Here is a 27,919-nt window from a genome sequence, read left to right as displayed (position 1 = left end):
AAAAAACGCTTTAACTGTTTTCCTCTGACTTCACCAGTTTGTGTTCTTTTCCTGGTTCTCCAGTACTGTCCATTAGTCCCCAACCCTTGATTGCCCTCTGGGCTTATTGCCAAGACCAGACTTTAACAGGTGTTCTTTCCTTGCCTGATGGGTCAATCAGCTCCCAGCTCATTTGCGGCCTGTCACCAGCTGCCACATATCCTAATGACCAGAACCTAACTCTTCAGAGCCTGGCAGTAACCTTTTGGTGAAAAGTCCATGAAAGGCACTTGCTTGGTGGGTCCCAAGGGCTATTTCACAAGTTTTGGCTGCCCAGCATCAACCCCTTGCTTGCTGAGGAGGGGAACGATGTGTGAGTCAGGGCCTCATCCCCTTGAAAGCCAAAGGGGCCAGCTACCTTTCTCCTCACCTCTGGCAGCTGGGTCAGATACCAGGCATGGCCAGTCAGATGCTCTCCCCTAGAACCTTGAACCTTAAAGGAAGTGACATAAAGGACAGCTGGAAAATCATTTGCTGGGGAAATCTGGGGGATGATGCCTTACAGATGAGTTCAACAAATATTTCTTGATTACAAGCTGGATGGTCTGAACTGGACCGAAATCTCCCTGAGGCAGGATCAATGCCTTAATCATGTCTGTACACTCTCAGCATCTGGCAGATGACACACAGGACACTCCGTAAATTTAGTACATGGAAGTGCCGCGCAGAATGCTTACGTAAGATTTAGGTCCAATACTACCGTAGGTGCTTAAAATTTCTGATTCCTATGACTCATGGGGAGTGAGGGCCTTAGAGTAAAATTAAACATTTACCATTTCATTTTTTGTCAATTGCATTAAAAAGCTCAACTAATATTTTTAGAGTAGGAAGAATTTATTCAGCTTGTTGGGCGTACACAAAGCATAAATAGCTAATAAGTTATGAAAAACTAGGAAACAAAGAACTTCAAAGAAAATAGAATTAAGAAACATCCCAGAGGATTAAGGGGACAGTGGCTTACATCTCTTGATGGGCTGTGGTTACTGAGTGCTCACCTAAGCGCTACATTTATCTTGTGTGGTTTTGAAATAAGATTTAAAAAAAAAATCCCTCCCTTTCACGATCTAAATAATGGCTATAGAGGGGTGTTTGTGTTGGTAATTTAAGCTGTATTTTTTAGTAAGCTAATTTGCATACTTTCCTGCATGTGTTACATCCCCAACTTATAATGGTTCGATTTACGATTCTTCAACTTTACGATGGTATGAAAGCGATATCCATTCTTAGAAATATGCAGGCTTCACGTTTGGATATTTCTAAAGTTAGCAGTATGAAGTATAATACTCTTGCGAGCTGGGAAGTGGCCGTGAGTCAACCACAAACACCAGGGTAAACAACCAATACTCTGTATTGTACTGCGTTGCCAGTGGTTTTTTTGGATAGTGTTGTTTTCATATCTACAAAATGCCCATCTGTGTCTCCTGGTAGAAGAGGAAGGCAATTACTCTTGAGATAAAACAAGGTAATTGCCCAACTGTAGGCTAATGTGTGTCCTGAACACATTTAAGGTAGGCTAGACTGACACTGGTAGGTTAGGTGCTTTAAATGCATTTTTGACTGACATTTTCAATTTATGATGGGTTTATCCAGATATAACCCCACGGTCAAGGAGCATCCGTACTTTAGTAAGTTTATTTTTCCCTTCCCAAGATACTTTGGTGCACATTTTTTTGTTACAGCACCACCTGGTGGGAAGTTAATAGCACTACTGAACCCCACAAACTAATTTCCAATTTTAGTGGACTGAGGTTTGCAGAAAACTCATTAGGAAAGTAAGGAATTTAAAAGAGACATGAGTGACTGTGCCAGTACGATGTAGATGCTAAGATCCTAGGTGACCATGATTGTCATAACCTGTTGCCAGCACCCAGCCCTCTGGATGCTCAAATTAGCTGAACTAGTTTCACTAAAAATAATCTCCTCACAACCAAACTACACAAGTCCAGAAGTACAGGAATAAAGCAGCTTAGCTCAGTTCAAACACCAATATTTCCAATAAAATTGCAATGCCATAGCTTTACCCACAAAGGATAAATAAAGCCTTATAGAGTATCTACTAATGAGATGTGGTCTCAATTCCATCAATAGTGACAAAGAAGTTAGTCTAAACTAAGTCAATATAAACATCAAAGGCTTTTTAAAAAAGTGAGGGAGGGCAGAGATACAGGTCAGTGCACTCCCAACGTAATTCATTAGTTCACTCATAAGCCCTTACCATGTGCCAAGCAGTACAATGTGCAGTGTCTGCCCCCGTGCAGCTCCGTCTAGTTGAGAAGACGAGCAACCAGAGAACCCACCAGGTGGTCTGTGAAGCCGGGGTCCGTCACAGCCAGGCCTCGTCACCACCACCGGACCATGTGGTTACCGTACCTGGCCTACCAGGCCAGGCTGCTGCCACTAGGAAGGAACGTCCCCTCTACAGTCAATCAATCTAGTTATCGTTAGTCTTGTAGAATTGTCACCCCAGTCTGTCCCTCAGTAGTTTCACCTGAACATAGCAAGAACGTCCAATTGCTTATAGACATCAGCAGAAAACACTTCAAAACATGACAGAACAGTAGACAATTTAAATGTTCTTTACTTCTGTGCTCCAGGCTCTGTATCAGAGGCACAGATTCCCTACACTTTATAGAAATGTTGAGGATTCAATGAGAAAGTATGTGAAGTATAATACCCAGAGCATAGTACAACTCAAAATATAATAGCCAGTGTATGTATCTTCTGTATACAATGTAGATTCCCTTATTCATCAGGAAAATAAAATCATTTTAAATCTATCCCTCTTCTAAACCTACAACCCTGAACTATAGATGAGTTCATCAAGACACTGTCCTGTTACCATAAGCCCTCACTTTCACCACTTACCCCCCAACAGGGGGGCTCTCTGGTTAGCTCCGCTTGTACCCTCCTGTTGTGTGGCCCTTGCCTCCCAAAGACAGCTGAAACCAAGCGTCAGGCAAAGCACAGAAACATGGTGAGCAGGGAGTCCTAAGACTCAATCAAATACGGCTCCGACGGGGTGATGGACGCTCAGTCTGAACACTGGATGTACAGTCTAGTCAGGCCACATATCTTTTAACAAGATTTTATTAAACATCTTTACAGAGCAACATCCAGACTCCAGATGCAGCTGCCAGGAGACCCTAAAACCAAATAAAGCACAACAGTAAGAACAGAAACTTCATCTGAATATCAGGTTCTTTCATTTATCAAGTGGGTATACATTCCCACTTAGCGTTTACATGAAGATTAATAAACTACACACAGAACATTTAGGGGGAAAAAACCAGGTGTTTCTGGCTTCAGGGAGCTGAAGAACAGATGGCTAGTGACTAGCAAGAGTGCCTGGAAACTTTTGAGCAAATAAAGGACAATAACGGAAAACTCCTACTTCAAACACAGTAGTAAACAGGAATTTAGGAGACCAAGGCCACACATCCCTCCCAACAGAATCCTGGGTGAAAAGGTCCTTGGCTCAAACCTGCGTTCTCCCATGTAAAGTGTAATCCAATTATTATTCACCTGGTGCTCACCAGTGTGCAATAGAAGTATTAATAAGGAGGGGAAGAAATAGGGTCCTATTCTGCCCAAGAGGCTGCTACAAACATACCTGTTATGCTGTGGGTACTGGCTGAGGCATAGCAGGCGGCTCTGGCTTCCCACCTTTCTGTTCTGAGATGGGGGTGGTGGGCAGTATCTCATCTTTCGGTTCCACAATGCTCACATGATCAGGCAGGGGCTTCTTAGGGCCAATCTTACCACTTGGGTCCCAAGGAAGCATGATCTTTACTTTGATGCCCAGCACACCTAGGAGAATCAGGACCACGGTTAGGACCTAGCTATGGCCTCACCGGCCCCCACTACAATAGCACACGGTAGAGGAAGAAAACCGTAAGTTACTCGAGCATCCCTGGATCTGGTCCCTTCTCAGACAAATGCCTCTAATCGATCAATGGACAGGACACTTGCAAAAGGAACCCATGCACAGTGCCACAGAACGTGGCGCTGACAAGGGCCAAGAACAGGATGTGACCTTTCTGACTCGTCATCGTGTCATCACTGAAGGGTATATAGGAGGCCGAGACAAAGACAAACCAACTCTCGGATCCGACCTACCCCAACACTTCACTCCTTTCAGCTCAGTGCAGCTAATCAATAAAGCCCAGGAGGACAAACGTACTCTACTACCCCCACGATGAATTCCCCAAACACTGAAGTACGCGTGGAAAACCACATCTATCTGCTAAGGCCTCCCCCCCGCCCCCGGCTGCTCACCCTGCCTGAGCAGCACATGGCGCACAGCAGTGTCAACATAGTAGTTAACAGGGTCCCCACTGTGGATCATCAGACCGTCGACAAACTTCATGGATTTAGCCCTCTGCCCTCGGAGTTTCCCAGAGACCACGACCTCACAGCCTTTGGCCCCACTCTCCATGATGAACCGCAGCACACCATAGCAGGCCCTTTGGGAGAGCAAGAGACACATCCATTTGTGTTATCACCAAAGACAGGGTCACCCACCCCACCCCGTTAAAAAATCAAAATAGGACTTATTAGTCTGTACTGCTTTCAATGTTCCTTTAACGGAGAATAAAATTTGACCAGATCCTGGCCCAAGAGAGAGAAGTTCTCTTCCACTCCCATCAAACCTAATCTTAGGCTAATTCTTTAGGGAACGCATGCCGAGTTCCTTCTAACCAAGTACTTTCCAACCCTCGTGCACATTAGAATCACCTCAAGATTAAAATTCCCTCCCCCCTCAGCCCAGCCCCTATGCCAGGCCAACAGGCAATTTGGGAAGGTAGGTATAGCAAAACTCAGGCATAGGTATTCAACCTCCAGGACTCATGTTCATTGGTAACTAACTACTAATACAGGACCCTGGCTGCCTTGACTATTAGCATGATGGGGAAAAAAGTTTCTAGGTCTGTAAAATCAATACTAGACAGTAAGCCTTAAAATATGCCCCCCCACTCACTCATTAGTTTACACACTGGGAGATTCTAACTGAGGCCAGCTTTCACTTGCAACAGGAAAGTAAAGGAGTAAGATCTACGGCCATGCCCCACGCTCTTTCACATTATCTCATTTAATCCTCACAAAAAGGCAATGGTACAATGATCCCTATTTAGAGACAGGAAATCCAAGGGTCAGAGAAGTTCAATTAAGTTGCTTAGGTCTCAGAACTTCCAAGCCAAACTTAAATGTGTGCAAAAATTACCTGGAAGGCTTGTTAAAACAGACTAACTGGGCTACTGAGAATTTTTTCCCCTAAATTGTCAGGTGATAGCCCAGGCATATAACCAGGTAGTCTACTATATGTCCTCGCCTGTAGCCTTTCCTACCCATCCTAGCTCCCTAGAGCACAGCCCTCATGACCCTCTGCTGCGGAACCAACCCCCCACCCTGGGCTTTGCATTGAGTACTGACTAAGTTCCAAACACCCAGGTAAGGCATTCCAATTATTTCATAGTCAAACTGCACAAAGAAATCTTATCAGTAGCCCCAGCTTCAAGGCCAATCTAATCACTCCATGTCCTTTATAGGCCAGGCCTCCTCACATTACTATCTACACACAGCTCACAAAGATAAGTGACTCGAGTTTAAGCTCTCTCCTATATGGAGTTGAATGACTTCAACAGGAATCTTAACCTCCCCTCCCTGGAGTTTTACTTTTGTTTTACTCCCAAAAACTTAGAACAGTTCTCCACCATAACACTGACCACTCTTTAAATACTCGCTTCTTCACTAGTCTTTCTTGCTAGAGTGCAGTTCAGCAAGGACGTGGACTGCCAATAGCTTTTGTTAAAACCCTCAGAGATCAGCAGTCTGCCGAGTAGAAAAGTTCATTTGAACAACAAGACGACAGACATGCCACGTTCTAATCCACAAGAACAGGGACACTCACCTCCGTACAGCAAGGCCTCCTAGGAGTTTGTAACGCAGAGACTCTGCCTGGGCAATTGCACACAGACCTCTTGTGGCCACCTTTTCAGCATACAGCTTTAAGAAAGAAACAAGGTATGTCTTTAAACATGTTACTTTCATCGTGTTTTCGATTAAAAGTGAGCACATTCTCCATACAAGCATACAGTATAGATTACTGTAGTATCGCTCAAACACTAAAGCACTTCTCCCCCCCACACCCAGCACACACTCAGTGACCTAGGCTGAGCCATTCCTCACTGGCCTCCCCTCGCCCAGCTCTTCCTACAGCCAAACCAAGGAGACTGATGGCGCAGCCAATCCATCATATGTATCGTTACCATACCCACGATGAATGTAGAAATCCCTTCACCACCAGAAATGAGCACTACTCACTGACCACGAATAAGCAAAGTCTTCAGTGTGACGGGAAGGGTTTTTAGAAGTACCACCGTAAAGAGCCATTTTCTAGGTTCACAGTGACCTCTAGCATCACTCAGGATCACTCACCTCTACACTGCCCTCAGGAAAGCCAAACCTCTTCTGAACCACAGCAGTCAATTCCCGGATTCTTCGGCCCTTCTCACCAAGAACATTCTGTGTCCTGGGGAAAATAAAGAAAAAAGTGACAATTCACAGCTCTCACAAAATTCCAGCTGTAAGTTCAAATCTTGCATGTATGTAGCAGTAAGATCTCATTCACACAACCCAAGCAAGTATCAAGTTCTGACGACATGAACAGTGAGACTCAAAAAAAAAAAAAAAGGTAATAAAAAAATTACATTTCCTAAGGCCAAATTCATCAGCTGTGCCCTTAAGTTTACCGAAGGCACCACATTGGTGTACACGCAACAATTACAGGTGATGGCCAGGAAAGTAAGGTTTTTACCTGGTGGCCAAAATAATGATTTCTGTCCTGGTTGGTGTCACTCGGACCTCGACTCCAGAGTAGCCATCTTCTGCCAGCTCCCGAGTGAGAAACTCGTTCAGTTCGGCTTTGAAGATGCCATCAGCAACAAACTAAAAAGGAAAGTTCCACATCGGGTGGTGTGCAGGCTCCCCTTCTCCCGCCTCCTCGCCTTCCAGCCAGTACGACCCTCACCGATCCAACGCCTCCAACAAATTCCCCATCGTCAACCACATGACCCTGTCCCACCAGGACTGGAGCCACCCTTCTCAGACAAATGCCTCTAGGTCATCTGTTGGAGGGACTCTGACCCAGGACCCTTAAAACTGTGTCACAGAACGCAGCACAGAGTAGGGGCACCTGGACAAAGGCAGCACCTCCAGTCAGACTCGTCATCGTCTCTTCATCGAAGGGTTTTAAACACTGTCGTTTATGGGTACCTGCATTACAGGAAAACTCCCAACGTGGCACACTGACAACTCCCGCGTTCAGCACAGCAGGACGACAGCCGAGTGACAGACCCAGGCGTCAGTGGCACTGCAGGCACACCTCGGGCCACCGGGAGAACCTGTCTCACCGACTTGGCAAATCCTCACAAAATCCTCACAAAAGCGCGCGGACGTCATTTTAACGTGGATGTAAGTGTACAAAAAACGTCTACCTGCCGACGTCTACAGCTAATGAATTTCACACTTTCCTCGCATGAAAAAGGGAGCTGAACCCGAGGAAGCGTCCGTCCTTCCCAGGTCTCCCAGACGGCGCAAGAAGTCCGCTGCGTTTCCAGTTCAGGTCTGTGGGGTCGGAAGGCTGCACCCAGACACGCGCACGAAGGCGGCAAGCACCCCCTGCGACCTGCCTTCCCCACAGCCGCGACGGGAGTGTCTGCAGGGGATGGCTCGTGCCCTCAAAACTCCACGTTTACTAACTTTATTCGTTGACCAAAAAAATGCTCACAAGCGCCTTCTCCGAGGCAGGAGAGGCACCCGGCGCTCATCTCTGCTCTCCGGCCGGCACCGGCAGAACTCGTCCCTTCCTTTCCCCGCCACACCGCGCTCGCTCGCCTCGGCCCCGTCCTCCATCCACCGCCATCCGCGGCCCACGGGGATGCCCCGGGGGCCCAGCCACTCCCCAGGGTAGGGCACGGGCCTCCGGGCACCGGGACAGCACGCCGAGAAGCCCCTGACTCCCGCGGCGCTGCGATCCCCGGCACCCGGGCCCCAACGCCTCACCTTCCTCTTCTTAGAAATTTGCACCGCCATCTTGCCGCCGTGCGCCGCCGAAAGGAAAGGAAGAGGCTCCCGGGCGGAAGTGGGTATAAAGGGCGCGGCGTGACGACAAAGAACTGCGCGACGTCGACGCCGGTGGGTGCTCATGGGAAATGTAGTTTTTGTTTTAGGACGGCCGTCAGGGAAAAAGAAAAGTAATGGAGACACCTACAGGCGGAGCCGATCAATCTGAAGTTGGATATTGCCGGGGAACTTGAGTCCAAGTCCAATTCCTATAAGTGTAGTTTAAAAATGAGCAACATGAGGTGTAGAGATGAAAATTACAAGTATAAACTCACATAGGAACAGAGTTTACCAAGCGTGGAACCCTGGTCCCTACACTCCACCCTGAAATGAAAATTGACCGCAAGTCTACGGTGAAACTCATTTAGGCGCCCAGCTCTTCCAATCTGTTCTCATTTCCTCCGTTCCAAATGATAGTATCTTTAAGCTTTCTAGGGACTGTTCTGTGTGCGTTATATTATTAACTCATTTATCCCTACCTCACGTTCATAAAGTCTGTTATAACTTGTAACAGAAGTAACAAAGTCGTGGTTCATGGCCTCACAATTCTTTTTCAATTACAAATATTCTCCCCTCCCCCACATTTTACAATGAAAATTCTCAGCGCACAGAAAAGTTGAAGGAATTGTGCTTCCGCACAAACGCATCACGTAGGCGCCAAGATGCGTGTGTGACACGTTTGCTCTATTTGCTTCATCACGTGTCTCTCTCTCCATCCCTCTACCACCCACCCAGGCGTCTTCTGACACATTGCGAAGTAAGTTGCAGACATCAGTACACTTCACCTCCAAACACTTCAACAGATTTATTTTAAATTTGAATAGTTTGCCTGCACTTAAAAATCAGTATATTTCTCTATTAAACTGTTTTAGGTTATTCTTTAAAAATACAGAAGGATCTAGCAAAATATCGGGCCCACATTTCCTCATGACCGTGTTCTCCTTCCTTGTTAGATGGCAAAAGGGCTTTTCCACGGGCCCTGGCAGCTTCATTCATGTCTTGTCTGGTCCTAGAAGCCATCTGAGCTTTTCCCCACCACTAAAACAACTTGATGCAAAGATCTGTCGTGCAATCATGGGATTAACAGAGTTCTGGAGGGAGCTGAGCAGAGGGCCCAGGGAAGCTGAGAAGAAGTGGATGAACTAAAGAGAGAGATAGGCTATGGACCTGATGTATCTTGATGATGAATTGGGGTTAAAGGGGGTGATTGAGAACCACCACCCTGGTTTTCCTTTTCTTTCTTTCTTCGTTCTTTCTTTTATTCTTTCTTTGTTTCTTTGTTTCTTTCTTTCTTTCTTTCTTTCTTTCTTTCTTTCTTTCTTTCTTTCTTTCTTTCTTTCTTTCTTTCTTTCTTTCTTTCAGATTTTACTGGGGAAGGGGAACAGGACTTTATTGGGGAACAGTATGTACTTCTAGGACTTTTTCCAAGTCAAGCTGTTGTCCTTAGTTGTGGAGGACACAGCTCATCTTCAGGTCCAGTTGCCGTTGCTAGTTGCAGGGGGCACAGCCCAGCATCCCCTGAGGGAGTCGAACCAGCAACCTTGTGGTTGAGAGGACGCCCTCCAACCAACTGAGCCATCCAGGAGCTCAGTGGCAGCTCAGCTCAACGTGCTGTGTTCAATCTTAGTTGCAGGAGGCACAGCCCAGCATCCCTTGCAGGACTTGAGGAATTGAACTGACAACTTTGTGGTTGAGAGCCCACTGGCCCATGTGGGAATGGAACCGGCAACCTTCGGCGTTAGCAGCACAAAGCTCCAACCGTCTGAGCCACCGGGCCAGCCCTGATGGCCTGGATTTTGACTCCAGTGGTGGATGCTCGGTGACAACCCTCACTGAGATGAGGAACCCAGGCACAGGTTTTTTTCTTCACATGTCATCTCCCTCTGTTCTTCACTCCTCTCTTCATCCAGCTCATGGCCTGTTAATTCAGTGTTGCCAGGCTGCTAAAATTTCAACCCAGATGAATCTGCCTACCTGACTTTGCTTTGCTCTCACTTGGGATGTGTGCACTGTGGGAAAGCACCCAGCCTTGCATGTTGGGGTCAAAATATTTCCTCATTCAGCTATGGCTCTCATTCTCCCACAGTGCCTATCATAATCTGTATCAAATTAGAACTGCCTACTTATTTTTAGCCTTCAACCTGCCTCCTAACCTATTGCCCCCCAATAAATTGTAAGGGCAAGAACTGCCTCTCACACGTCCTATAATTGTAAGTGTCCTTGGCCATCCTTCCTTACTCAGGAAAGAGACCCTCTTTTTGACCAAGGTCAGCCTCCCCTGTGTATTCTAGTGCAAGTTTAGTTCTATTCCTTTGAGACCTTGCTCTAGCAATCATGCCTTCCCTTTGTGTGATAGATACTCTTCCTTTATTGGCTGTTTCCTTCCCCACCCCTTGTGTTAAATATGTTACTTCCTCCAGGGTTATGATGCTGTTGGTTGTAGAATAAATTTTAAAAGATGTTTTGTTTTTATTGCATTGTATCTTTGCTCAAGGACTCACATTTCTTATTTACAATAAAAGTAAGATCCAGTGTATGGAAGGGCGTGAGAAAACGAGCAGTCTCACACTGTAGGTGGGGTGTGAACTGGGCTTCTTTTTGGAAGCAACTTGATGATACCCACCATAATTTAAGCTATAGATTTCCTTTGGCCCAGCAAACACATTCCTTTGTATCTACTCCAGAAAAACACCTCCACAAATATACATTGAGGTGGATGCAAGAATGCTCACTACAGCCCTGTTAGCAATAGCAAAAACATAAATTAAGAACAGCTCAGGGCCGGCCCGGTAGCTCAGGCGGTTAGAGCTCCATGCTCCTAACTCTGAAGGCTGCCAGTTTGATTCCCACATGGGCCAGCGAGCTCCCAACCACAAGGTTGTCAGTTCGATTCCTCAAGTCCCACAAGGGATGCTGGGCTCCGCCCCTGCAACTAGCAATGGCAACTGGACCTGGAGCCAAGATGTGCCTTTCACAACTAAGACTGAAAGGACAACAACTTGACTTGGAAAAAAGTCCTGGCAGTACACACTGTTCCCCAAAAAAAGTCCTGTTCCCCTTCCCCAATAAAATCTTTAAAAAAAACCCACACAGCTCAAAGCCCTTTAGCAAGGAAATAGTTATGAAATATTATATAGTGACTAAAAAGAATGAGGTGGCTGTATGTGCACACATGAAAAGAGCACCAAGAGATATTGCTATGTGACAAAACAGAGTTGCAGAACAATATGGACTATATAATATTGATGTACAATAAAATAAAAACATAGACGAATACAAATGATGCGTAGAAGAATCAATAGCCAACTAATAGAGAGCTAAACTTACTTCTGGGAATGGAGCAGTACTGAGGGGGTGGTTAAAAGGCAATTTATTGCTCAACTTTTCTTACAATAAAAATATCACTATTTACTTATGAATATCACATATTACTTATGAAATTGAAAATGAATAAAAAAGAAAAAAATGCAAGGGCCACAAACAACATACATGGATTTCTGATTACGTGGTCACTCGTGAAAAAATGTGAATGGCCCAGCCTCCACCACCAAATCCCATAATCCTTTCTTCTGAAATCTTAGGGTAAAGAAAAATTTATTCTCTTAATCCAACACTATAATTCTATGCTGTCTGACATGGTAGCCACTGGCCTCATGGCTATTAAGTACTTGAAATGTGGCTGGTCTGAGTAGAAAAACAGCTCTACCTGTAAAACACAAGTATCTAAAAAAAGTATCACATTAATTTTTATATTGATTACATGTTAAAACAATAACATCTTAGGTGTATTGAGTTACATAAAATATGCTATTAAGTTCACCTGTTTCTTTTGCTTTTTTTTTATGCGGCTGCCAGAAATTTCAGAATTACATATGTGGCTTATATTTCTGTTGGGCAGTGCTGCTGTAATCTTTCAACCACAGAAATCAATGGTGTTTTCTTTTCTTTGTTTCCATGAGATTTGGCACTGTGATTGGCAAAGAGAGGGCACTTAGTTACTGTTTACAGACTTATTGAACAAAAGAAAGCTTATAAGGAGTCTTACTAATCTTGTTGCCTGTTTGCCTGGGGCTCTGGGAAATTCAAAGTCCAGCTTCCTGCTCAGCTGAGTTCCTGGGACCTCACCCTGTTCCAGATCAGCTCTGGATGGGTGGAGGAGCCCCATCATGTGGAATTCAGGATTGTTTCTAGAGCGCTGGACACAAGAAAGTGAGAGCATCACAGCCCCCTCTTCCACACACACATACCCTTTCTCCTTTATGAGGCCCAAGTGGTCCATCCAGTGGGCAGGTAGAGATGATCTCGGTGAGAGCAACCATTTAACCTTGTTCAGGTTTTTCTGAGCAAATTGCCTGTGTGGCGGCTGGATCCACACAACCAGCTCGGGTTTACATTCAAATCCCTGCCTTCGGGGCCAGATAAAACGTCTTTCAGATAGAAAGATGCTCTGGAGCAACTCTAGTTTTTTCATTCTGCAAAACTTTTCCAAGCATCTGTTTAGTGTGGCATAGTGTTTAACATCATAGAATTGAGCCAGACAACTTGGGTTCACATTTCTGGTCTGATTGTTTCCTAGCTACGTGACCTTGGTTGAGTTATCTCTGCATAAGTTTTCTCTGCAGAATGGGATGAAACTAATAATAAACCCATCCCATGGGAAGACTGTAAGGTTACCAGTATTATAATGTATAGGGCAGAGGAAACTTCCTTAAAGGAAAGATGTAGGAATAACTGGGCCAGAGATTAGACTGCTGAAGCAGAAAGACGTGGCCAAGAGAGAGTAAAAAGCCAGGGAGGCCCCAAACCATCAGACTTTCTTCAGGAGTGTGGGATTAAGGTCTGGTCTGGAGAAGTGGAGCCCAAGGACAGCTGTAACAAGAAGCTGTCCAGGGCTAGTGAGGGGTGGTCACGGTGGTGGTGGTGGTGGTGGTGCTGGTGGTGGTGTGTGTGAGTTTTGGGGGGCGGGGAGGGGTGCAGGTAAGAACCACCAGCTGGACCCTTCCTGGGGGTGTAACCGAGTCCAGTTGGTGGACAACGAACACAGCTGCAGTAAGTTTGTCCAGTTTAATTTTAGAACGCGGACATTCCGCCTTTGCTAAACTGACTCTCCCAAAGCGCTGCGTACTTCGCCCTCTGGCGGTAATCACCGGCAATTACAGCGCCTTGGTCCCCCTTTTTCCCAGAAAGGGGTGGGGCTGCTTCTCTCCTTACCCCTTTAACTGATCCGCTAGCCAAGTGGGCATCTTTGGCGGACTCATTCAAGAGGCTGAGAATGTGGGACAGACATAGCCAGGGAGGTGGGCGTGCTCTACAGAAATAAGGGGCAGGAGACTGACTTCCCAGGATTTGACCAGTGAAACCCACACATACACTGAGGTGACCAGAGGACAGGAAAAAAAAGATGGTAACAAGCCAGTGCTACCAACTGCCCAGCTTCCTGCCCACAGCAAAGCCGTGTGAGCAGGCAGCTGGTTAGCTTGGAGACAAAGGGGAGGGTAAGAGCCAAGGGTTGGTATACAGCCAACGCTGCCAGGGACAGGAGCCAGGCCTGGGGTATGACAGGACTGGCTCCAAGCAGGGAGTGCTCTTTCTTAGAGATGAGTGCTTTGGGTTTTGTAGAGAGAAGCATTAGAACCATCTAATCCACTTCCCCAGATTGTGATTCCACAGGCTAGAAAAGCTTGGTTCTAGCTCCAAGTAAACTGGTAGCCTTGCGCTCTTGCAGAGAGACAATGGACACGTCTGCCTCGTAAATAATACACAGAACTCCACACAGTTATCCGGCGTTGGGGATGAATGGGACCAATGGAACTCACCTCCACTACTTTCAGGGATAATTTAAATTAGTGCAAAGTGGCTTTGGAAAGTTTGTTATCCTTGAGGAATGTTGATTTTTGCATCCCAAACCCCAGCAAGTCCACTCCTGGTTATACAGCCAAGAATGTGCACACATTCTCCCTTTCAAGAATATGAAGGTTGCAGTTTTCCTTTGTACATTCTAAACTATGTAGAACTTTAACATAGGTAGAACTTTTAAATAAACTTGCAAAGACTGTGATTTCCAGCATTATCATAATGTCAATACTTTAAAATAAAGCAGTTAGTCACTCTTTTAAATGTCTCCATGAGACTATAAATGCCACAGTGATTTGATACCCACAATTATCCATTTAAAAAATACACAGACTAGTTTTTCTGGAACAGTTGCACATTTTATATTGGTTCTTTTTCTCCTTGAACTTATATTTCCATTCTGCACAAGCCCGGGAATGCCTTCATGCACTCTGGTAAATACAGAGTACTGTGTGGAGTGGATCCATGATTTCTTCTTCCCTGTCCACTCTCTGTGCCCTGTTCAGTTGAGTGAATGCAGGTCTGGGGTAGCTGGGTGATTTTCCAGGAAGACCCTGAACCAGCTGAGTGTTTTCCCAGCTCAGAGACCCACTAAGATTTAATTTCCTTCCATTGCCCTTTGTTTACTCATCAAGAAATATCCGAACCACGGTCCTAGCACGCAGGAGCACGTGTGTTTCCAGTCCTAACACTCTGAATAGATCACTACTTACTTAAACATCGAGTCATTTAATGCACTAATCACTACTATATCGAGAGCTTATCATGTACCAGTAACTGTGCTGAGTGCTTTATATACATTCGTGCTCCATAATCTTCACAATGCAGTTTAACCTATTTACCATAGTATTAATATTAACTAATTTTACCAACCAAAAGAAACTGCCTTCTAAAACCAAAAATCTAGCTCTCCAAATAAAATTACCTATTAACGTCCAGGAATTTAAAGGGCCAGGCAATATCGTTTTCCAGACGTTATCGATAATTTTCCACCAACAAAAAGCCACATTTGGAGAAGTTAAGATGTCTCCATCTTAATTGTATTGAGACTTGTTGAGAAGATGGTAACTAGGCACCAGGACATTTCTTGAATTCTTTCTGTAAAGCGACTTTGAATTAACTAAAATCAAAACACGATAGTAGGTGAGTGAAATAAATGATTGGGGATCACAATGTTTCAGGATACCAAATCCTGTCCCGACTCACCACGAAGATGGGATGTCGCAGAAGAGTGGGACAGCTTGGAAGAGGACCCGCTAGAGGGCGGCAGAGCACAGCGGACCCGGTCTGGTCCTGGGAAACCCAGACGCGGTCCACCCAAGTGAAAACGGCTGGCAGAGAGCACTTCCGACTGCCCGGCTTCTCACGAAGGGGACGGGAGGCAGGTGCCTGGAGGAAGGTTATGGACCAGCACTGTCCAATAGAAATATAATGTGAGCCACCATTCGTAATTTCAAATCTTCCGGGAGCCACTTACAGAAGGAAAAGAAATAGGTGGCGTTAATTTTAATATTTTGTATTTACCCCCATATATCCAAAATATCATTTTAGCATGTAATTAATATAAAAAGGTATTGATATCTCACTTTTTTTGGTATTTGGTCTTTGAAATCCGATGTGTATTTTCTATTTACATCACTTCGCATTTCAAGGGTTCAATAGCCACTTGTGACTGCAGACATTTAATACCCAGCAGGTAGGTACTTCCTGCAGGACAAGGGCCTTAGGAGGATTGCAGTATCATCCCAGGGAGAAAGAAGGTCAGGCCAAGGACTTCTCCTGGCCCTACGTACAGTCACCCTATGGCTCCAACACCTCCTATAAATATTTCTGCCAGGGCACTGCTATCTCACTCTTCACTTCTCAGGCCTCCTCTTTGCTCCACCAGAGTTGCTTTCTAAAGTTCCCAGATTGGGAAAATTTCATAGTTCCTCCTGTCCGCTCTGCTCCCCTGTGGTTTGAGACCAAAACTGTTCGGGTTTGCAGAGGTTCAAGAGTTTAGATGGCTTCACGTCCAAAGAGCACAATGATTGGGAAAACTCAACAACTTGATTCTAGACCCAGTTTCCCACTGAGAGAGAGGCAGATCTGCAGAGAGGTGAGAACAGGCTGTGGTCTTCCCCAGTCCTGGTGTGGATCCCAGCTCTGGTGCCCTTGGGCAAATGGCTTAAAGCTGTCTTGGTGCCTCAGTTTCCTTGTCTGTAAAATGGGAATAATAATAGTAGCTATCCAATATGCTTGTTGTGAGGATTAAATGAGATAAAGTTGTGTTTGGCACATAATAAAAGCTAAATAAATGTTAACTTTTAAAAATCTACATTTGTATAACTGCATTTCAACACTTTTAAACAATTATTATTTGGCAAAATATATAAGCTACTGAAAACTGACAGCTGCTGTGCTGGGCCTGGCGTTGCTCTGATCAAACCTTTGTGGTGCCTGGATTGGTCTGTTATAACCTCACCTCCTGTCAACTTCAGCCAAATAACAGATCCCATCATTACCAGTCTGCCTACTGAAATTTTTAAACAACAGGAAGAGAAAGATTATCAATTAAAATGCCTTTGAAAACAATTTTGTTTTTTGCTAATAAATGGGTAATGTTTATTATTCAATAATAAGCAAAGTGTCAGGTGATTTTTTTTTCCTTTTTTAAACATGCTTTAACACATTTCATTCCCACAACTTTATGAATTAGATGCTATATTTTATAGATGAGGAGACGGGTCACAGAGCTAGGAAGTAGCATAAGCAGTTCCAGACAGTCTACTTTTCACCAGAAAAATCTATTCCTTCCACCCTTCGGCGTCACCTTAAAAGCTCTCACCTCTATAAAGCCCTTTTAACTGCCCCAGTCCTCCCCCAACCTATCATGTGCTCCTAGGCCCTTGGTTCAGGACTCTTGTCATCTGTCATGTGACATCACCCTAAGTTATGCGGGAATCTAGTTCCTCATACCAGGGTGTCAGCCTCCTGCCGGGTGACAAGGCCCAGACCCAGGCCCAGAGTAGGGAACCCAACAGACCGAGGTTTGATTTCTGGCTCTGCCACCTACTTTGTGGGGTGCTTTAAACCAAAGGCTTAATTCACTGTACCTCCAAGGCGTCAGAGTGCTTTTGGTAATATGTGTAAAGTTTCTAACACATACAGATGTTTCATAAATCATGGTTTCTTATCATCAAGACAATGGCTATGCTGTGTTTTTCTCTGAATTAAAAAAATAAGGTTTTTCACAATCACTAAATGACATAATCAGTAAATTGATCTGGAAGGCAATTTGGTTACAGCATAAACACTTTAAATACACTTGCCCTTTGACCCAGCAATTCCACTTCTAGGGAATTACCTGAAAATATATTCCCACAGGTCCCCTCTGCTCCCCTGTGGTTTGAGACCAGAACTTATATATGCATAAGATACTCATTGTAGCAAAAAATTAGACGCCACCACAACGTTCAACACCAGGGAATTGTTTAAATAAATTCCAATATACCCATCAGATGGGATGCTATGAAATCATCAACAAGACATGGCTTTATGTACAGTGGGATGAACCACTTTCCAGATTTTTTTTAAAAAATGAGCAAAGGACAGAACAAGTGGAAAATGTTACAATTTGTGTAAAAACTAAAGAGAAAGGCTGTATATATAAGTACGTACGTATACATTGAGTATCTCTGAAAGGAACCGCCAGAAATTGCTTTTGGATATAGTCTCTGGGTAGGGAGTTGTCGGGCTGGGTTTCAGACATGGGAAGGAGGCTGGCTTTTCACTGACTGCCCTTTTTGAATATTGTGTGATATGCATGTATATTGATTACATTTTTAATTAATTTAAAAGTAAAAATGAACACCTGGAGATATTCAATCTCAGTCATAACACTTTCTTAAAGAATATATAGAAATAGCCAGCAGATATATGAAAAGATGTTCGATATCACTAATCATCAGAGAAATGCAAAACCACAGTGAGAAATCCCCTCACACTCAGAATGGCTAACATCAAAAAGAGAAGTGCTAACAAGTGTTGGGGAGGATGTGGAGAAAAGAGAACTCTGTGTACTCTTGGTGGGAATGCAAATTGGTACAGCCACTCTGGAAAATAGTATGGAGTTTCCTCAAAAAAATTACCTCAAATAGAATTAGCATGCGATCGCAGCAATTCCACTTCTGGGTATATGTTCAAAGGAAATTACAACAGGATATCGAAGAGATATCTTCACTCCTATGCTTATTGCAGCATTAGTGACAATAGCCAAGACACAAAGCAACCTAAATATCCATTGATGGATGAATGGGTAAAGAAAATGTGGTGTACAGCCTTTAAGAATTACCTGCAAGAAAACTACGCAAAGCAGGTCTCCAGCCAAGAGCCCTGACCCGGGCTGTCCAATGTCTCTCTCATTGTGCTGTCTTTTATTTTTTTCATTAGATGGGCTGTCCTTTCCTTAATTTCTGTATAGGACTCTGAATCTTCAGCTGTGGTGTCATATTGGTTTTGTTTCTGTTTTTAAATTAAGTCTCTGGTTGAACCCCTGTGGTGAATATATTAAATAAATACATTTTGGTTTAAAAAAAAAGAAAAAAAGAAAAGAAAATGTGGTGTAAATATATATACAATTGAATATTATTCAACCATAAAAATAAGGAAATTTTGCCATTTGCGACATCATGGGTGAACTTTGAGCACATTATGCGTGAAATAAGTGAGACACAGAAAGACCATTACTGTTCAATCTTACTTATATGTGGAATCTTAAAACAAAACAAAACAAAACAAAACAAACAAAAAACCAGACTCTTAGAAACAGAATATATTGGTGGTTACCAGAGGTTGAAGGGTTGGGGAAATGGGTGGCGGTGGTCAGAGGGTACAAACTTCTAGTTATAAGAGGAATAAGTTCTGAGGATCTAATTAACGTACGGTATGGAGACTATAGTTAACAATACTGTGTTATATACTTGCAAGTTGCTAAGAGAGTAAATCTTAAAATTTCTCACCACATACACGCAAAGAAGGTAACTAACTATATGAGGTGATGATGTGTTAACTAATTTTATTGTGGTAATAATTTTGTAAATAAACATATACCAAATCATGACAGGTGTCATTGGGGGAAATGATTGAATGAACTGGGGAGTCCAGCATGAGAAGGGAGCCTACTAGGCCATGAGCTACGCATAACTGCAGTTGCTCTGACTCAGAGAGCCTCGGGTGGCCATGCTGGTATACCCTCTGTCCCTGGCTCACTCTGCTCCAACACAGCTGGTCTCTGTGCTGGTCCTTGGACATGCCAGATGGGCTCCTACCTCAGGGCCTTTGTACCTGCTGTTACCTCTGCCTGGAACACTTTCCCAATACATCCTCATCTCCTTCAGGTTTTTACTCAAATGTTATCGTCTCCATTAGGCCTGCCCTAACAATCTGTTTAAAATAACAACATCTGCCTCCCAGCATTACCCAGTCCCCTTTCTTACTTTATTTTTCTTTATCATCATCTAATAAAACCCATATTACATTTAAGAAGTTTTAGGTTTGATTTGAATGGATACTGTGTTCACATGGTTCAAGATGAAAAGTTGTGCCCAGTCTTTTGCTATTACAAATAGCACTGCAATCCGTAACCTTGTGCCTACATCATTTCACTGCACAGAGGAAGCACTAGCCTAAAGTCCCAGAAGTGACATTTCTGGGTCAAGGGGTAAATGCATTTAAAATTTTATCTTATTTATTCCTTGTTTTCCTGCTCACCTCACTAGAATGTGAGCTCCAGGAGCGAACAGGACTTTAAACTTCCATGCTTAGCACATTGCACGTGCTCAATAAAAAAACACGTTGAATGATGAAGGAATGAACCCATTCCTGGAAGCCTGAAGATAGGCTCCTGTGGACCATTCCAGTCTGCTTCCTTCCTAGCCTCAGAGCTATGGATCCTTAGAAACCCTTGAACTCAACACAGAGTCCCTGCTGGTCCCACACCCCCTCCAGAAATCAAAAGCCTTTTCCTCAGCACCTAGAGGGGTGCTGTTCTAAGGCTGGTTGTTCTCTTCCTCTGCTTCCCTTACTTCACCCAGGAAGGCATTTTAAAAATATGTCTACTAGGCAGCATGCCTCATTTCACCTCTCAATTTCCTTCCCTGACTACAGTTTCCTCTTTTCTAAACATTTACAAAAATCACTAAATGCTTGAAGAATGATGAGGTGGCAGAGAGACTGGGCTAATTTTCAAAACTGAAATTCATTCATGGAGTGAGGGTTTATTTGTGCCTGGCCCTGGGCTGGCAATGAAAATAGACGACGAGAATGTGATGAAAGTTGTCCCTACATCAGGGGTTCATGAGTCACAGGGAGAGAGCACCCAGGACATTTCCTTGAGGGCAGGGACTCAGCATCCACCCCCACAAAAATGAGCTGGCTGATGTTTGAGTCCTTCAGGCCTCTAGGGCAATAGTGAAGACTTGACCTGAATAATTCTCTGATTTTCCTCACCTGTCAAAAGGACTGTTTTTGTTGGTTGGTTGGTTGGTTGATTGACCTTTGGTTTCATGTTTCTGGGAGTGTCTATTGATATTTGTCTGAGTCAACTGTTTTACTGTTTAACTTGGCCATTCTGATTCTAGGTGTTTCCCTTTGGGCCTATTGGGGAAAACCCAGACAGCATTAGGACTTTCCCCATTGGCTCCCAGTTTCCATGCTAGTGGGGAGAAGAAGAAGGGGCTAAAATATGGAGCTGGACTCACCTGGATTCAGACCCTGGCTTGACAATTTAGTATGAGGTTGGTGCAAACTAACTGTGGTTTTTACAATTATTTTTAATGTTTTAAACCGCAATTACTTTTGCACCAAACTAATATAGTTATGAGGTCTCAGAAAGCTGAGGTCAAAGCTCCCCTCATCTTGTGTTCCATACTTCCTGCCTTCCTGCCCTGCCTATAACCAGCCACCACAATAAAGAGGAGGAAAAGGGTAAAGTTCAGAACTTATCACCCAGAACTGGAGAGAAGATTCCATGATGGCAATCTGTGTGCCCCAGGCCAGGCGACTGCCTTCATCTTGTGGTCAAGTGAGCTCTTTATAACAAAAGCTGGAATCCATGGCTGCTGATCATCCCGATGTGCCTTTTGTGATTGCAACTTCAAACATGTCTTGGCTCCTAACCTAAACTTTCTGGATTTTCTGAGGAGTCCAGATATAAATTAGAGCATTGTTTGGACCTCTTTAATCCCACCCGGCACTCAAGTATCCGTGATATGTGTAACCAAGAGTGCTCTTACTAAACTTCAGTAAACAGAAAAGTACAGAAGATTCCTAGACATTGGACACCTGCGTCCGTGTTTCTGCTGTAGCGACAGATCCCAAATTTCTATACGGACTGAACCACCAAGGCAAGGTCCTTTAAGATCAAAAGAAACTGGAGAGTCTTGTTTTTCTTTTTTTAATTCATAGTTTTATTTTGTTTTGTTTTTTAAATGTTATTGGGGAACAGTGTGTTTCTCTAGGGCCCAAGTCGTTGTCCTTCAATCCAGTAGTGGAGGGCGCAGCCCAGCTCCAAGTCCAGTCACCATCTTCAATTGTTAGATGCAGGGAGCATAGCCCACCATCCCATGTGGGAATCAAACCAGCGATCTTGTTGTTCAGAGCTCACGCTCTAACCCACTGAGCCATCCGGCCGCCCCTGGGGAGTCTTTTGATTCTAAAGAAACTGAAGATTTGAAAGAGCTTGAAGCAGCCTGAACTGGAAGACGACGCAGTGGTTATTTCAGGAGACAACAGTGATTAAGATGAAGGGTTTGGTTTTGAAGGAGGCACCAGACACCCCCTGCAGATCTGAGATGGTGACTGGATCAGTAGAAAAAGAAATGTCGTTTCAAATCCCTGAACTGGTGCTGTCCATAGTGGAGTATTCCACTGTAGCCTGGGAGAGAGTTAGGAGACATACCAACGACTGAAACCTATAGACCTTATTTGGATTCTGACTCAAACAAACCAATTATAAAAAAGGAACAAATAGGGGACATTTAGAGAAACTTGAAAAAACTGATTAGATAGTTGAGATTGAGCAGATCCTTATGACACATAATATCCAAGAAACCATAGAACTAACCCAGACACACATTGGAAAGAACTACCGGGGTGATAATTGTTTGCCTGGAAGTATTTGATTTAAATTAGAACAGGAAAACAGACAGCTCTGATAGCAGAGTCTTAAAAATGTCTTCAATGGGGTAAGACATTCTACAGTAGCCTGTCTAGTTGAAGCTGAGTGATGGATCCGTGAGATTCAAGTTGCTGTTCTTTCTACCTCTGCATACGTTTGAATTTTTCTATAATAAAAGTCAAATAAAATAAGGCCAAAAAATGGAATACCTCAAATGTAAATATCAAATACTTCTCTCTCCTTACAAATCATCAATTGTTTAAAATCATGCCACACATTTGTTTACTTCATAATTGAATCACAATTTTCTGATAAAATTTTGTGTTTTTCCTGGAGCTTCTTGGCACCTTTCCCATTCCTTTCTGAGAGGAGAAATATGTGCCTTTCTTACCATATGACTAAGAGCTTCTAGTTTCTTAATTGTATTATCTGTTGACTGGAATTCACTTTATTCTTAAAGATATATATAATTTTTTTTTTTTTTTACAGTTAACCAGAAACAAGTTTATTCAAGAGATAAATTCAATACAGGCTACTTTAGAATGTCTTACCCCACTGAAGACATTTTTAGGACTCTGTTATCAGAGCCTCCTGTTTTCCTGTTCCAATTTAAATCAAATACTTTCAGGCAAACAGTTATCACCCTGGTGATATCTTTCCAATGCGTGTCTGGGTTAGTTCTATTGTTTCTTGGATATTATGTGTCATAAGTCAGGCTCCCCAGAAGCAGAGCCTGACAAGAACTGTGGTGAAAGTGAGACCACTCTCTCAGTTAATCATCATCACCAGGATAGAGCAGGGGAAAAACACTAAGCAAGGAAATAGTTTTGCACGAGACGAACTTCAGCCTGGTCTCATGGAGATTCTGGAGTTTATCTGCCTTGAGATAGGGGGACATTTTGTGCAGCAACACACAGCAGCTGGGTGATGGGTACACCAGAGTAATGAAGGATGCTATTCCAGTGGTTCTCAAACTCATCAAAACTCAGATCCCTGGGCTCCACTCCCAGAGTTTCTGATTCAATAGGTCTGGGATGGGGCCTGAGAATATGCATTGCTAACATTGCCAGATTCTGCTCCTGGAACTATACTTTGAGAATCAAAGCACTATATCATATGTTCCTTTTTTTGTTTTCCTGGAGTACAAACTCAAGTAAATTTTTTCAGCAAGAGTACATTGCAAGTAAACTTTATTTGTTCTCCCAAGTCTATTTTGCTCCTACACTTGTTTTTTAGTTTGGCTGGTTCAAAACATTTCTCCTCAGGATTTCGCAGGTCATTGTTTATAAGTTTTTGGCTTTAGAGAAGCATGATGCTAATTTGATCTTTATTCCCTTATAGATAACCTGCTTGTTTGCTTTCAACTTCCAGAAGCTGTTAGACTTTCTGAAACCTAATGAGATTCTAGGCTGCATGTTTTTTCTTTGATTCTACTAGCATTTAACAAGCACTTTTAATATAAAGACTTCTTTTCTTCATCGCTCTGGGGAAATTTTCTTTTATTATCTTCCTGATTATTTTCTTGCCTCTCTTTTCCCTTTTCTCTCTGGAATTCTCATTACACAGACATCAGGTCTCTTAAATTGACTCTGTATGACTTGATAGTTTCCCCCTCATTAAAAAAAAATTTTTGTCTCTTTATTCTTGGTGAATTCTATGACTTTTGCTTCTAGACATTTTTAAAGTAAATTTTTCATTTTGGACTAATTTTAGATTTATAGAGAAGCTGCAAAGATAATACAGAGAAGTCCTATAAACGCTTCACTCACTTTCCTCTAATGTTAGCATCTTACATAACCACAGTGCATCAAAACTAAGAAATGAACATTCATACATTAATATTACTGAAACTCCAGATTTTATTCAAATTTCAAGTTTTCCCACTAACATCCTTTTCTGTTCCAGGACCTGAATCCAGCACCACATTGTATTTCGTCATCATGTCTCCTGAATCTACAGTTAGTGTCTTTTTTTTTTTAAATCACTTTGACAGTTTTGAAGAGTACTAGTCAAGTATTTTGTAGAACGTTCCTCAATTTGGATTTTTTTCTCATGATTACACTGGAGGGAGAATGGCACAAAGGTGAAATACCCCTCTCCTCACATCATATCAGCTGGTGACCGTAACCTTGATCACCTGATTAAAGCAGTTTGTTAGATTTTGCTGCTGTAAAGTTATTATTTTTTTCCTTTCCATACTCTATTCTTTGGAAGAAAGTCACTAAATCTAGCACACATTCATGGCAGGAGAGCCAATTAAGCTCCATCTGGAGAGTAGAGTAGCTACATATGTTATTTGGAATTCTGCTGTAAGGAAGATTTGTCCCTTCTCCCCATGTAGTATTTATTTATTCAATCATTTATTTAGATCAGCCTGGACTCATGTATATTTATTTTAGACTTTAGCTTATCTTCCAACTACATTATTTATTTTGTTGTTCAAATTGTCCTAGCTTTGGCTATTGAGAGCTCTTTCAGGTTGGTTTCTGTGTCCCTTTGACACTCCCCATCCTGATTTATTTAAGTACTTCCTTATTTTCTGGCACTAACTTCTGAACTGTCAAATTGCACTTTTTATCTTGGCAATCATATATTTCATTTCTCAGAACATTTTCCTATTTTCCGATTAATCCTTTTTATTAGCAGCCATTTCTTGTTATGGACTCGATATAATCTCAAATTAGAATTCACTTCTAATCTTGATGTTGTAAATGTTGTTTATTGGATTTAAGTGATCAGAATTACTCTCTAAAGTACAAAAGACTTAATTACAATTACAGAACATATGTAAGTATGATAACTTGGCAATGTAACTAACAGCATAAATGTCAGAATCAGAAAGTCAGGAGAGATGAAACTGAGTATAGGTGCTAATTTTATTTTACATAGTAGAAATCATGAGATACAGTTAAAGTGGATGAAACTGGAGATAAATGTTTTAAACAAATATTGAGCTTGAAGAAAGAATCTCTAGAAGAATAAACTAACATTATAACGAACACAATGTTGAAAGAATTGGAAGAAAAGCTGTAGCGTAGGTGAGCAGGTTTCTTCATAATTTGCATGAGAGGAGTCAATACATATTAATTCAATTAATCAAGAATGGACGTATATGCATATTAATCAGGTTTGTGATGAAAGCTACCACACCTCAAAGCAGAAAAGATTGTGGGGTTTCTTTTGGATATGGGGTCTATTCCTTTAGAAATAGAATGGAGCAACACTGAGTTAGTCCTTAGTTATTATTCTGTATTGAAGCATTTAGAAAAAAAAATGTATTACTTTGGTAAAAATATTCTATAAAAGTGATTTCAGTGTATGTAAATGTTGAATGCAAAGCATACTAGTGCTTGATAGAATGTACAGGGTGGGAAGAGAAATGACGGGGCTAGATGAGGTGCAATGTGTGCAGGGTCTTGGCTGCAGAAAACAACCCCCTGTTTTCTGCTCCTTCAGCATGTTTATCCATTTAACAATTTACCTAAAACTGGCTGAGCTTCAGACCCTGTTTTGGGTCAGAGCCTCTGGAGCTCTCTTTGCCCTTCATGTTTAAACCAATCCTTACAAAAGACTGCTCACTTTAGAGCTGGCACTCCTCACCATGGGAAGGGTCAAGAGTCCAAGTGCATTTTCCTTTTCAGGATGAAGGAGGTTGGGGGCAGGGGGCGGGATTCCTAGGAGGTATGGTGACCAACCCTCCTGGTTTGCTCACCAGTGTCCCAGTTTTAAAATTGAAAGTCCTTCATCTCAGGAAAACTCTCTGTCCTGGGCAAACCTGGGCATTTGGTTACCGTTTCCAAGGGGGCAGTACTAGCCCCTCCTCTCACTTCTCCTCTGTCTTTGTTCTGTTGGAAACCAAGCCACCCATGACTTATGGGAGTCACCTCTAGAGCAGACAGCATGATCTGCTGTCTGAATTTTGGAGGGTCCGCAGTCATAGGGTAGGTGGAGCACAGATCAGGGAGCAGGTGATGCTGATTTCTGCATGGCTAAGGTGAAGGAAAGAAAGGGCTCCAATGGAGGGTACTAGGAGCAGTAGGGGGTTGGGTAGAGTAGATTAAGGTAAGGTGGTTTCTTAGCAACCAAAGTTGGATGACTGGGGAACATTAGAGTTTGACCTTGGGAGGAGACCAGATTGTTATACCCACCTCATTCTTTAAAATACACTTATTTAATAAGTATTTATTGAGCACCTACTATATACCATGCTCTTATCAAGTTAAAAAGAAGTAGTGAGAACTGAGATCCTTGCCTTATTCCTGATCTTAAGGGGAAAGCATTCAGAAAAGTACAGAGATTCCCTATCTTCCCCCTACCCCCACATATGTACAGCCTCCCTCACTGTCAATATCCTGTATCGCAGTGGTACATTTGTTACAATTGATGAACATACATTAACACATCATTATCACCCAAAGTCCACTGTTTACATAGGGTTTACTTTAGATGTTGTACATTTTATGAATTTGGACAAATTCATAATGACACGTATCCACCGATATAGTATCGTACAGTATTTTCACTGTACTGAAAATCATTTGTGATCATCTATTCATCCCTCTCAATGTGTGGCAACTACTGATCTTTTTACTGTCTCTATAGTTTTGCCTTTTCCAGAATGTCATATAGAGTCATAAAGTATGTAGCCTTTTCACAGTGGCTTCTTTCACTTAGTAATATGCATTTAAGGTTCCTCCATGTCTTTTCATGATTTGATATCTCATTTGTTTTTAGCACTGAATAATATTTTGTTGTCTGGATGTACTCCAGTTTATTTTTCCATTCACCCACTGAAAGACGTCTTGGTTGCTTCCAAATTTGGCAATTATGACTAAAGCTGCTATAAACATCTCTATGCAGGTTCTCGTATGGACATAAATTTTCAACTCTGGGTAAATACCAAGGAGCATGACTGCTGGAGCATATGGAAAGAGTATGTTTAGTTTTGTAAGAAACCAACAAACTGTCTTCCAAAGTGGCTGTACCATTTTGCATTCTTACCAGCAATGAATGGTACTTTCTGTTTCTCCACATCTCTGCCAGCATTTGGTGTAGTCAGTGTTTCAGCTTTTATTCTTTCTAATAGGTGTGTAGTAGTGTCTCATTGCTGTTTTAACTTGCCTTTGCCTGATGACATATGGTGTGGGGCATCTTCATAAGCTTATTTGCCATCTGTACAGCTTCTTTGGTGAAGTGTCGTTTCTTTTGGGGGACTGAAATTACATGATTTTGTTCACAAGTCAGAAAGGCAATTTTTTTTCTCTTTATTCTTCAAATTAGATCATTTAGATCTATCTTCAAAGTCACTCACTCTTTATTCTGCTGCCACAAACTTATAGTAAGCCCAACTAGTGAAATTTTTACTTCAAATATTTTGAGCTTGTATTTTGAGCTTTAAATTTTCCATTGTATTTTATTTCTTTCCATTTCTGTGCTGAAATTTACCCATCTATACAGTCTTTATGAGCCTATTTTCCTTTATGTTCTTGAACGTATTTATAATATGGACTTAAAATTCTTGTGTGATCATTCCAACATCTGGGTTATCTTGTAGTCTGTTTCTATAGGCTGCTTTTTTGCTTGACTATGAGTTACATTTTCCTGTTTGTTTGTTTATTTGTGTGGTTTTTTTTAAAACTGTCTAGTAATTTTTATTTTTGTGCTGGACATTATTGATGATATGCTGCAGACACTCTGCATTTTGTCATCTTCCTATGGAGAGTGTTGACTTTTGTTCTAGTAGGCAGT

The 27,919-nt window shown here is 42.6% G+C and overlaps 1 protein-coding gene across 2 annotated transcripts; it reads right to left on the bottom strand.

The window, feature by feature from the left end:
* Positions 1-3,112: 3,112 nt before the first annotated feature.
* RPS3 (ribosomal protein S3) lies at positions 3,113-8,218 on the bottom strand. Of its 2 annotated transcripts, none has more exons than XM_081062178.1 (7): positions 8,101-8,218; positions 6,854-6,984; positions 6,475-6,568; positions 5,948-6,042; positions 4,315-4,502; positions 3,650-3,846; positions 3,113-3,182 (listed from the first exon to the last, which is right to left on the bottom strand). In XM_081062178.1, the coding sequence occupies exons 1-6, from the start codon at positions 8,128-8,130 to the stop codon at positions 3,653-3,655; spliced, it is 732 nt and encodes a 243-aa protein (XP_080918304.1). In that variant the 5' UTR covers positions 8,131-8,218; the 3' UTR covers positions 3,113-3,182; positions 3,650-3,652. The 2 variants fall into 2 exon arrangements, with proteins under 2 accessions (XP_080918304.1, XP_080918305.1); XM_081062179.1 differs by lacking the exon at positions 8,101-8,218 and adding an exon at positions 7,533-7,656.
* Between the last annotated feature and the right edge of the window lie 19,701 nt (positions 8,219-27,919).

Source organism: Rhinolophus hipposideros (assembly GCF_964194185.1).
Source record: "Rhinolophus hipposideros genome assembly, chromosome: 10".
In the NCBI taxonomy this organism is placed as follows: Eukaryota; Metazoa; Chordata; class Mammalia; order Chiroptera; family Rhinolophidae; genus Rhinolophus; species Rhinolophus hipposideros.
Note: the sequence above shows the minus strand (reverse complement) of the source record. Positions and strands in the feature narration are given on the sequence as shown.

What these genes read in the sequence shown, in the direction of transcription:
- RPS3 (XM_081062178.1), bottom strand. Translation starts at nt 8,130, where the DNA reads ATGGCGGTGCAAATTTCTAAGAAGAGGAAG. An exon ending in ATCATTATTTTGGCCACCAG is followed by an intron (nt 6,569 to 6,853) that starts GTAAAAACCTTA and finishes TATTTTCCCCAG; the next exon opens with GACACAGAATGTTCTTGGTG. An exon ending in CCATGTGCTGCTCAGGCAGG is followed by an intron (nt 3,847 to 4,314) that starts GTGAGCAGCCGG and finishes TGATTCTCCTAG; the next exon opens with GTGTGCTGGGCATCAAAGTA.